The following is an 11,528-nucleotide window of genomic DNA, read 5'->3' as shown; positions in this document are numbered from 1 at the left end:
ATATCAGGTTCTAGCAAACTTTCCTTGGGCTTTTTCAAATTATATGAAGAAGGTAGATTTATCCAAACCGCAATTTAGACGCGAGTAAAGTTTCAATAGAGAGTCATTACAAATCATACAAACACTTTCCCAAATGGGATAGCTCGTCACTCTTACTTCTCTGTAACACTTTTCACAACATGATTCCCTTTTCAGCAATGTATTCTTTTTTAGTTATAAAATTTTGACTAACTTGGTGCCCGGACTAGTTGGCGCACACCTCGACTATTTCATAGGGTACTTGTTACCCTCCGCCAACACATAATTTGGAGTTAAGTTTTAAGTTTTAATAGCAACTAGTTTAGACATGTAACGTTACTCCCATCCAACATTAGATAACTACTACTAGTAGTTACTGTTATTTAGCAAAATTCAACCATATTAGAGAAACAGGAGTAAGGAAGGAGAAGCACCAGTACTAAGAAGATCAAGGGGCAGCCTTCAATTCATTTTACCTTTTTTTCTTCTTTCTTTTGATGTACTGTACAGGGAAACTTATTAACACTCAGATAAGCAGAATACATCAAGATCACAGTAAATCTATCACTTCACACCACTGGCCCTGGCCCTCCACACTGAATCTTTTATATTTTTAATGAGCATGTAAGAACAATAAAGAGCAATTACAGTGAATGTTGATCACTATCTGCGAGAAAAATATCATAAAACGATGCACTTAACTATCATTTATCTCCTTTATTTTCCCCTGTTAAATAGTATAATGGAGGGACAAAGTCGTAGCAAGTCTTGAATCTCCCCTATAAGATCATCTGGAGGTACCAGTAGCTCTCATGAGTAATGAGCTTCAACTTTTAAAGCTATATATCTTTAGTTGAATAGTACCTGATAATGCATTCTGCTGTTCCAACACTTACTTGCCAAAAGCTCCAGCTTCAGAAATCAACAGCAGTGTTATCCGAGAAAATCTTCCTTCATCCTTTCCTGAAGCCAAAATAAAATTGTACCTCTCGACCAAAGCAAATTTTCCACTCTATGTTATGCGGTTTTAGGGTGGCTTCAGAACAATAGGCATAGGACTTGGAATACTGAAAACATAAGGCAAAAAAGTTTCTGCAGTACAATAATGAACTCTTTGGACTCACCTCGACTACCAGCTTCAAAAACATGGTCAAGAAACAAAAGCATAATTGATACTCTTCCCACTCTCTCATTAAACTACAAATTCACAGCTCGCAAGATGGATTCATCAGCTGCAGAGATTGCAATTTGAAAATCTGTGATAAATTATACGGGGAGGAAGTCATCTAAATGGTTCGACAGGTTCAGTTTCTTCCAGAAGAATAGCGGCTTCAAAACACTCAGCAGCTTCCAATGCTGAACCTAAACCTTCCTCTTTGTAAAGCAGGCCCAGATTATACCACGCAGAAGCATTCATCCGATCAAGCCGTAGTGCTTCTGTGAGAAGGCTTCGAATAATTGCAGGAGACTGTTTATCTATCTTCCTAAGCACCACCGCAGTTGATACAAGACTTGGCACGTGGGACGGGTTAACAGCCAAAGCATTGCAATAATCTCTCAGCGCTGCTTTATATAGGCCCTTCGATTGGTTAAGCAAACCTGAGTATATCACCAAAAATATACTCCTTGATCAGAATGGCATGCTAATTAGCATAAAGAGTAAATTGCACATAACGGCACAAGTGTGAATAAAACATTGTTCAGTGCCATTGTAGACATCAAATTTGCTATGCCCACCCAAAGTAGGAACCAGTAAGTAAGATTAAGAAGCAGCCGAATCAAGAATGGGGGATGCATTTACCATCTTATAAAATTTTGCAAGATGACATTAACAAACTATAACCGGCAGTAGCTATTGATGCTGGAGCTGATAACCAAAAGAATGTAGGCAAACAAAAAGTTGATTTCCCCACATCCACACACAGCCCGCACAGATGATATCATCAATCAGTTGAATTTTCATAACCAAAAGAATGTAGGCAAACAAAAAGTTGATTTCCCCACATCCACACACAGCCCGCACAGATGATATCATCAATCAGTTGAATTTTCCTGACCCTTATATTTGTGTATAGCTGAAGCACCAGACATCTATGGAACTATGAACTATCTGTTGGTAAACACTAAAAAGCCTAGAAAACAATAGCCAAATTCAACATCCTAGGATATATAAGAGAGAAGGTTTAACGGAATTCAAGGAGTTAAATGACTTGCAATTTAAGTACACAGCGGTGAAAGGGAAAATTCACATAATATAGGAACTTTTGTATAAAGTAGGTTCAGTGGGGAAAGCATCACAGAAAGGTTGAAATTATTCCTCTAAACTTGGGTATAGTTAACGTGGGGCTCTTTTAGAACTAAGTGGATCATCTGAAGGCATTCCAATAGATGTGTAGTCCCATAATATCAGATAGAGTTTATAAAACTCTTAAGAGAGCACATAAAAACTCTTTAGCACCGATGAATTTCTCCATGACACTGGATAAATGATTCCAGTCCTATGAGGCACTGGTCTAACATAACATCGTCTGCCAAGAAAGTTCTCCCCCTCCACTGTCACATTTACAGAATAGTCAAATTGACTATAACTGACAAGGACTTGTAATTATGTGTTTGTCGGTCTTCTCATGAATATACAACAACAAGAGTGAACACTTTGAGTTACATGCATATGTATGGAATAATGATTAATGAGCACAGACAGGGGAAAATATGAGTGAGATTATATCTACCAGCAGTATACGATCTACGAGCTGAATATGAACAAATGGCCTCAGTTTTGGAAAGACACATCTCTGCATCTCGCCACTGAGATAAATTTATGTAAATGGAGGCAAGATCCAGCCAGGTTTCCAGCTCCAATGTTCTGCAATGGTCTCCAAACTCCTGTTATGTATATAAAATCAAATTTTTATTTCTTCCTCCACAAAATACTGTTTCAAGAAAGTAAGGCAGCAAAAAGCATTACACCAGAAAAGGAATTATCCTAAGAAGGACAAGTGGAAGAGTCAAAATCTTCAAGCTGGTTGGATATTTAAAATTTAATCTGCTTAAGGTTTAAAATGAGGCTTAAGGAGAAGCGAACCAAATCAACTCAAAACTTTTCCTCCATCCTTAAAACCAAAGCTAGTTAGAAATAGCAGAAGAAAAATCCTAACATTTATAACAATCACACTTCTAAAAGTCAGAGAGAGAAATTGATAAAGCCAATGGCATGGCCTTCCCCTCTCATACCTACCCCAACCCCCAACCCACCCCAACCCCCACCCATATTCACACACACAAAAAGAAGGAAAAGACTTTTCCTGAATTACCAAATCGAAAAGCTATATCATTCAGTTATGCAATATCAGACAATTATGCAATATGTAACCCAATGGAGCAAACAGGAGACTTTGACTTCACATGAGAAGTAAAGACATGCTTTAGCCTGCCAACGCCAATACGGAGTGTTTGCATGAGCAGCCTGGTTTAATTGAGACACACAATCTTGAAGCATCTCCAAGAAATTAGTTTTAGGCAGGCATGCTACAGGTGTTCAGTCCCCACTTAGTTCTCCCCCTTCTATCTAATTGTTTAACCTTTTCCTCTGTCCAGACGCCTTGCACACTCCGCTACTCTTCGTCATCTTCTGCACTGTGAAGTCACCCATTTATTTTGCCTAGGAGATTATTTATCTCTGAATGACAAGGTAACTTTGTTTGGCTTTCGATAGCCATGATATTTTTATATTAGCAGACACAGCCAGAACAATTGCTAGCTAACCAGCTGGCTAATTGATACATAGTCCATAGAAAGGAGTTCAACCTCTAAAGAGTTTACGTATAAAAAGCTTTATAGTCATTTTACTTGCAAGCCCCTCACAACCGTTTCAAGCGTCAAATAAGACAGATGTAAAAAAGCTTAGATGCTCCACTTCAGCTTGTAAGGACAAGACTTACTTACCTTGAGATTTTCCCCCAATCTGAAGCTTTTTCTCTTAACCTGAAGAATTGCAAGAAGCTGAGTATATGTTTCTATAGCATTTTTCACTTGACCCTGCGCAATTTGGAGTTTAGCTTTGGTCCTCAACAGTTCTCCATGATCCCACTTTCCACTTTGGTCTAAGGCAACATTAATAACAGTTTCAGCATCCATAAACCGTTTCTGAGCTGATAATGCCCGAGCCAACAGCATCCACCCTTTCAAAGTAGAACCACCTTCCAAGTTAAGCAACCACTTTGCGTAATGGACTGTGGCATCCAACTTCCTTTGCTCTGCATTTTCTAGACAAAGATGATAAATGACATTAGCATCACTCATCTTTGTCAGTTTCCCAGCAGATTCAAAGGACTTAAGTGCTTCTGATTGTATCTTAACCCTCTCGGAATCTGTCGCCATTGCTCTAGAATGAGCTGAAAGTGAGAGGCCTAATACACAATTGGCAACACCCATCAACTGACTGCATCTTTCTCGTTCGATTCTAATAGCTGTATGAGCATAAATTATCCCTTCGTTTGCACAATCGGGGATTTCAGCACATAATTTTGAAGCCAATAACAAACCTGGAACACAAGTGTGATCCTCTGTACTAAACAGTTTCCGCAACAAGTCCAATGCAGCGAAGTTATCTTCTTCTCCATAATAACATAGAGCTAAGATAAGATACATCTCTTGCCGATCTATAGTTCTGGGAAGCAACTCTTCTACTTTGTTAGCCAAAGCCTTTAGACCCCCTGATATGGATAATGCATATGAGAGATGGTCAAGAATTGAAGGGTCCCACTCAATCCTTTGTAGAAAAATCTTTTTCAACAAAATCATCAACAGAAGAATAGCCTCTTCAATACTGTTTCTGGGGACAAATGAACCGTCCATTTGAGATCGGAGATTAGGTGGACATGATTCGCCTCCACTATAGAGAAGAAAAATGGCAAATTCCTTCTGAATCCTTGCAGTAGCCTGGATCTCAAGTTTCCATGGATGCAGAAGAGCTCGGCGGTATGACATAATTGCTTCTCGAGGAGCATCTGCAAGTTTGCATAATTCAGGGAGCAGCTCAACAGCATTGCTGAGAGTGTCCTGCAATTTACAACTACCAAAGGTTTCAGGAAAGCCTGCTGGAAAAGAAGATTCGAGAATGTCCAGAACTACTGTACATGATTGAGAAGCTTCTGCAAAAATTTATATCGGAAATGAATTAGCTGAATAGGGTGAGAACTTTCAGTCATTAAACTTTCAGGTAGACATTTCTCTTGTCACCTTGTCCATACAATCAAACATACATACACATGGCAGAATAAACATTAACCACAAGTAAAAAGGTATATGAATCAGAACACCTAACTAAAGGACTTGAGCACTTATTTGATAAAATTAACAAAGAATGACTGTGCATAATGCTAATAACCTGATAAAGAGTAAAGTTTTTAGGATAACCTGATATACTTGGGATGGGAGAGTAGCAGAGTTATAGATTACATTTTTTTGTTCTCCATATTCATCAAGAGTATGAAATCAGTACATTGTCGGAAAATCCAAAAGCATAAAAGCAACGCAATCCAAAGAGTTTTCACTTTTCAGGATAATTTATTGGCTCAATTAAGTGGATAAGTGAAGGATGCGTCAACAATATTAATCAACTATGCCTCAATCACAAAATAATTGGGAAGTGAAGGATGGGTAAAATAACAAAAGTACAGACAGCTAGGGCAGACATATAAAAATTTCAACATGAGTATATCATGGAAAACTGATGAGAAAGACACTTTCCAGAAAGAGGAACCATTAGGGAAGACAGTAATAGAAGAAAAAATTTAATAAATGAAGCAAACTGAAAAAGCTTTTTCATTATTGAAGATGATTGTTGCATGAAGACGTGCTAATACAGATATTGATGAAACACATACTCTACCTTTGTACCTCTGAAGCGCCTGCAACGATTTTGCTTTGAGAAAGACTGCTTCCAGGAGCAAACTCGCAGCATTTATGGACATTGGTGGCGTAGAAAAACTCTGTGAACGTCTCTTTTGAGTTTTCGCTCTTTCGGCAAGGGCGATTTTCAACTTAGGAGTCACCGAGGCAATATCTATCCCTTCAAAAACATGTAGAGCAGCCTCTATATTCCCCTTTTGGTATTCATATCTTCCTAGTAATGCTCTTGCTTCCTAGAAAAATATTGATGTCTTTAGTTAAATTGCCACCAAATGGAAATTCTGCTACATGCAAATTGAGCTTTGAAGTATTTAACAATGACATGATAAACGAAAGATAGACTTAACATTGCAGTGTGGTAGGCCCAAAGGGAGAAGGGAACAAGATGCCCTTCAAAAGGAAAGGAAAAGATTTGCATGTAATAAATCAGGGAAGTCACCTCATAATTCAAACAACCACTCTCACGCAAAGATGATTCAGCTTCTTCAATATTGCCAGTATCAGGCTTTAGGCCAGCTTCTCCAGCTTGTGATGAATGAACACTTGCTGTGTAATCCTTACTTGCAAGGGATTCAGGAGATGGGATTATTTCGTCCATCAGAATTTGTTCAGACGAGCATAGGCAATTCAATATCTAGCGCACTTTCAAACTAGTCCGAGGTCTTCCTCTTTTGTTGACCCAATTAACATTCTTCATATTCTACAGTCTCTCTCACAATCCTTCATTATCAGCAATGCCGCCAACAACAACAAATTAAGCTCATTTGACAAGGAAAATAGCTAGAATTACAACTACCACTGTATTTTAGTATCGCAACAACGGGATAACAAAAAGAAAAGGATAAAAGGATTCAGATCAATCATATTAAAGCCCCCCCCCCCCCCAAAATAGTTACTACTACTTTGCCAGCCAAATATTTCTTTCCCTTGCTTTTTATCTTTATTTCAGAAGGGGCAGATCAACTGAAATTGTTTTCTGTTGTTACCAGAAGATTGCAGTCAACTGACACAAGCTTCTGTCGAAACCCAACAACCCACTACAGTAAACATAAAACCACAGACATTTCCAAAAAGTAACAAATTATTGCAATTATAATCCCTTAGTCCCAATAAAGAGATAACATTTAGTTTTGGTCACCATCTTTAAGCCAAAAAGTGAAGAAATTAAAGCACAGTGACAAAATTCCCATATTATCTACATCCATCTCTAGACTTAAATTCTGTCCCTTAATGCTATGACCATCAATAACAAAATGGTTCTTCTTTTATCTTTTTCTCTGTCACACGGAAAGTAGGGGGAAACATTAGATACCAAGTTTCAATCAGAAAGTATAATGCTCCATATTTGCAAAACATTATAAATCAACTAGACATGACTAATAAGTGATAATTAGAGGCCTGAGAGAATGAGGGGTCCATCATATACCAAGAAAAGGAGAAATTGGAATAGGAAGAAGGAATTATACCTTTTCAAATTAGGTGAATAAAGGAAGAGGAATTGGAAACAAGACAAGCCAGCCACAGCAGTTCCCATACTTTTTATCTCCAATCAAAACTCCATTCTTTCAATCGAATAAAGCTTCAAACTTTTCTTTTTCTTTTCTTGGGAAATTTCTCCACTTTATGTAAATTGCCACAATAAAAACACAGTTCAACAACAGTCTCAGAATCCAATAAATGAATTGGGTTTATGTGTAGGGACACTTTGAATAGGTGGTTGAGCTGAATCCACCAAAAAGGCTATATGGGCACTCTCTCTATTATCTCAAAATTCTCCACTTTTGTGTGTAAATTAAACTTAATTACTAATAACACACAGTTCCAAGAACAGTCTCAGAAACCAATGATGATATGGGGTTGTGACTTTAAAAGGGGTGGGTGGGTGGTATGCACAAAAAAGTATTGGTGTGCTGAAATCGTAAACAAGAAGATTCATATCGTTAGGAATAAAGTAGTTAGTAAAAAGACAATTCTTGAATTTAGTAATCTAAAGTTTCTGCCACTTGGAATTTACTCTGTCAACGGACATTGTTAAAAATTAAGAAAACGGTCTTTTTGTAGCAGTAACTGACAAAAGTTTAATCTCAATTTTATCAATTCTGGAAGCTGAAAAATAATGAATGTTGTCTTCTTATGGAGCAAATGCTTTACCTAATCATGTGCCGGTCTATTACTAGCAATAATACATGATTAGCCACTAATAATATATATATTTATTTTTAAGTTACGGTTTAAAATATCTTTAGTCTTTAGTCACTGTTTTAATAAACTTTACTTGTCCGGATGAAAATATCCTTCTGCTCATAAAGTTCAGTACCAAGTGTTCTTAACTTTTGAACTTGCAACTCTAAGTTCAGGACTTCAGGACTACGTGTCCTTAACTTTTTAACTTGCAACTCTAAGTTCAAGATTTCAAGACTACATGTCCTTAACTTTTAAACTTGGAACTCGAAGTTCAGGACCACCTGTCCTTAAGTTCTATGCTTGTAACTCTAAGTTAAGGACTACTTGTCCTTAACTTTTGAACTTGTAAGTCTAATTTCAGGACCTATTGTCCTTAAATTCAAGGGAACTTCGTTGAGGTAAGATTGTTGAACCTAAAACTCGTTTCTATAAGTTCAGGACCAAGTGTCCTTAACTTTTGAACTTGTAACTGTAAGTTCAGGACCTATTGTCCTTAACTTTTGAGCTTGTTAGTCTAAGTTCAGGACCTATTATCCTTAACTTTTGGGTTTCCTAGCCTAAGTTCAGGACCTATTATCCTAAACTTTTGAGCTTGTAACTGTAAGTTCAGGACCAAGTGTCCTTAACTTTTAAGCATGTTAGCCTAAGTTCAAGACCAAGTGTCCTTAACTTTTGAAATTGGAACTCGAAGTTAAGGACCAATGTTCGAGGAGTAGGCCTTGTATTTTCCTTTGACTCAATTTCCCATTCTCCATTAACTACATACTCTGGCATAGTTTTTCTGAGATCATAAAAAAGGAGTCACTTTTCAACGATAAAGACAAAGCAAAATATACAGGAAGAAGACGATAAAGAAAAAGAAATAAAATGGAGGTTGGGAATGGAAGAAGAATATGCAGAGAGAATAGCCCAGAAAGAGAATCTGAAAATGGCGTATTTATCCAACCTGTGATATCACTGTATTTCCGTTTGGGAAAGAAAGGGAAACAACGCCCTTTCATATTAATTTTAATAAACTAGTGGCTACTTTTGATCAGCATTAAAAATGCTAGATAAAAAATAAATACCACTTTAAATAGTGGTTATCCCGTACAATTTTTACACTAGAGGAGGGATGGCCCATGCTGAGCATGGGCCCAATACTGAATTACAAAACTTTCCTTAATTTTATTTCTCTAGTTATTTTGTAAAGATTATTTATATTAATTTAAATAATATATTTAAAGATAAAAAATTTATATAGATCTTTATTTAATAAAAATATTGTTTTTTCAAGTTAACAATCTGATTTTAAACTTATTTTGTTGGAATTAAACATCAGCGAAAAAGAAATAAAAAGGTTTACAATATTTCATTAGCTTGCTTCTTTTTTTGTTTTTTATGTTTGTTTTTTCCTCATATTCTAATTTAAAATTTACAATAAAATTTTTTTTTGCAAAATAATAAGTAGGCTTGTTGGTAACACAAAAAAATTCATAGGCAACACATATTGATAATTTCTTAGTGAGCTAAAGTAAGAGGAAAAAAAGACCCTAATTTATTTAAACCTCATCAATTTGTGAATAGCTAAAGAATTTGCACTTTTTTCGTTGATAATTCATTTGCTAATAGTTTTAAATAAGATGAGATGTCCTCTTCTAGCATAAAGAAAATCACGTGTTACATTAAAAGTGGACCTGAAAATATAGAAATAAATATTTCTAAAAGAATACCAGCTCTACTCTTTCTTTTTAGAGATTTTTCTTATTAAGTGCTTGAATTGAAGATAATTATTTGAGCAATTGCACCTTAAAATATTTACTTGACCTTCAAAATAATCACGAAGATAGTAAAGTTATTATAGTTTGAATAGTAATATCGCGAGTTCTAATTTGAACCCATGTTATTTTCTAATCAAATTACTCTTTTCTTATATAATATATATTCCAAAAATATAAATTTACTACTGATATTCTATTTTCATTTTCCTTTATGAATTATCGTCATTGGATTTTCTTTTTTTCTTTTTCCTAATACTGCAGTACTATGCTATTTTACAAATTTTAATATATTCTCTATTATTATTACTCCATTATTTTATGTTTTCAATTAAAATAAAAGGTTGAAATATTAGTGTGTTGCAATGTCGCCAAAAGGAAAATATGTGCACATATTGGCAGTCCACGTGGTAATTTTTAACTTAGCATCACATGCAAAGCAAAAAGTGATGGATGACATTTTGTACACTTTTAAGGGCCTGCAAAGTTGCCTTAATTACCAAAATGTATAATGGCAACTCAAGTAATAACGGACCATATCAGGGTAAACTTTTGAGTGAACAGACGTCCTTTTTCAGCTACAGAAGCAAGAAGCACTGATATTTCCAAAGTACCCCTTCTAATCCAAAATATAACTGGATATACCTCAATTTGTATTAGGACAACTAAAATGATTCGTTTTTTTGTCAATTCACTTTGACCGGAAGCTCCTCTCGATTCTCTCTTATTAATAATAGTAAAGTAATATTGTATTAGGAAAATCGAGTTTACATATTAAAGTGACTGGAAGATGACGTGTCATGATACGAAGGCTGGTCAAAGAGTGATGATTGGCAAAGAGCCACGAGTTGCAATAGATACGAGCAGAAGGTAAAAGTAGAGACACGAGCAGTTATTCAAAAGACTCAACGCTCGTACCTATTTATACTCAAAAGTCAAGAAGAATGAATCCGACAGCATAAGAGAGTACAGATACAATATTTAATAAGCAGTAAATACTAAAAATATTATAGAATCTGTATTAAATTACAATGATTATGTAACGTAGCATTTAATGCATTTAATTGTCTATAGTGGCCTAATTATAACAAAGGCAAAACGTATATCTTTAAGATAGCTATAAAAAGGAGAGAATGGATCATTTGTAAGGACACGAAAGATCATCTGAATATACTAGTTTACTTTATTTTCTTCTGTCTATCTTATTGTTAGCAAAATCACTTTCCTTTATTCAGTTTTGATTATCAGTAACCCGTGTTCTTCTAAATTAAAGCTTTGACTAAAATTCCACTTTTTGGTTAAACAAATTGGTTCCGGTACCGGGAATCTGATAATCTACTCTTTCTTAGCCTAACTTTTTTTGTTGCATCAACTATGTCGAACATCAATGACAACACCCAAGGAAACCAACAACTCCAGGAGAATCCACAGGATGATCACATCCCAATCCCTTCTCCACAAAGTTCCCCTCGACGATCTCGAGAAGGCACTCCTGATAGATCTCATGCAAATGGAAATGCTCAATTCGAAAATGATGAAGCTATCAATAAAGCTTTGCAAAAGCTAATCGCTCAACAGGTCAATAAAGCTCTTGAGGCCTTTGTCATCTATTTACCTGTTGCACCACCAACACCCACTCCAAATAATAACACTTTG

The 11,528-nt window shown here is 35.9% G+C and overlaps 1 protein-coding gene across 4 annotated transcripts; it reads right to left on the bottom strand.

Moving 5' to 3' along the window:
- Window positions 1-455: 455 nt before the first annotated feature.
- LOC104243540 (protein NPGR2-like) lies at window positions 456-7,910 on the bottom strand. 4 transcript variants are annotated; one of them, XR_715245.2, is made up of 7 exons: window positions 7,398-7,910; window positions 6,371-6,651; window positions 5,912-6,164; window positions 3,964-5,171; window positions 2,751-2,904; window positions 883-1,617; window positions 456-809 (listed from the first exon to the last, which is right to left on the bottom strand). XR_715245.2 is itself a non-coding variant. In XM_009798775.2 (6 exons), exons 2-6 carry the CDS (start codon window positions 6,527-6,529, stop codon window positions 1,301-1,303), a joined length of 2,091 nt encoding a protein of 696 aa, XP_009797077.1. In that variant the 5' UTR covers window positions 6,530-6,651; window positions 7,398-7,910; the 3' UTR covers window positions 456-1,300. The 4 variants fall into 4 exon arrangements, 2 of the variants coding, with proteins under 2 accessions (XP_009797077.1, XP_009797204.1); XR_715251.2 differs by having other exon boundaries at window positions 456-981; window positions 1,143-1,617; XM_009798775.2 differs by having other exon boundaries at window positions 456-1,617.
- Window positions 7,911-11,528: the final 3,618 nt, after the last annotated feature.

Source organism: Nicotiana sylvestris, chromosome 9 (genome assembly GCF_000393655.2).
Source record: "Nicotiana sylvestris chromosome 9, ASM39365v2, whole genome shotgun sequence".
NCBI classification, from domain to species: domain Eukaryota; kingdom Viridiplantae; phylum Streptophyta; class Magnoliopsida; order Solanales; family Solanaceae; genus Nicotiana; species Nicotiana sylvestris.
This window is presented reverse-complemented; position numbering and strand designations above follow the sequence as displayed.

Excerpts from the sequence above, each read along its gene's own strand:
- LOC104243540 (XM_009798775.2), bottom strand. The coding sequence starts at position 6,529 with ATGGACGAAATAATCCCATCTCCTGAATCCCTTGCAAGTAAGGATTAC. Across the intron at positions 5,172-5,911 it reads GGCGCTTCAGAGGTACAAAG|AAGCTTCTCAATCATGTACA; the intron begins GTAGAGTATGTG and ends AAATTTTTGCAG. Across the intron at positions 1,618-2,750 it reads TCGTAGATCGTATACTGCTG|GTTTGCTTAACCAATCGAAG; the intron begins GTAGATATAATC and ends TGATATACTCAG.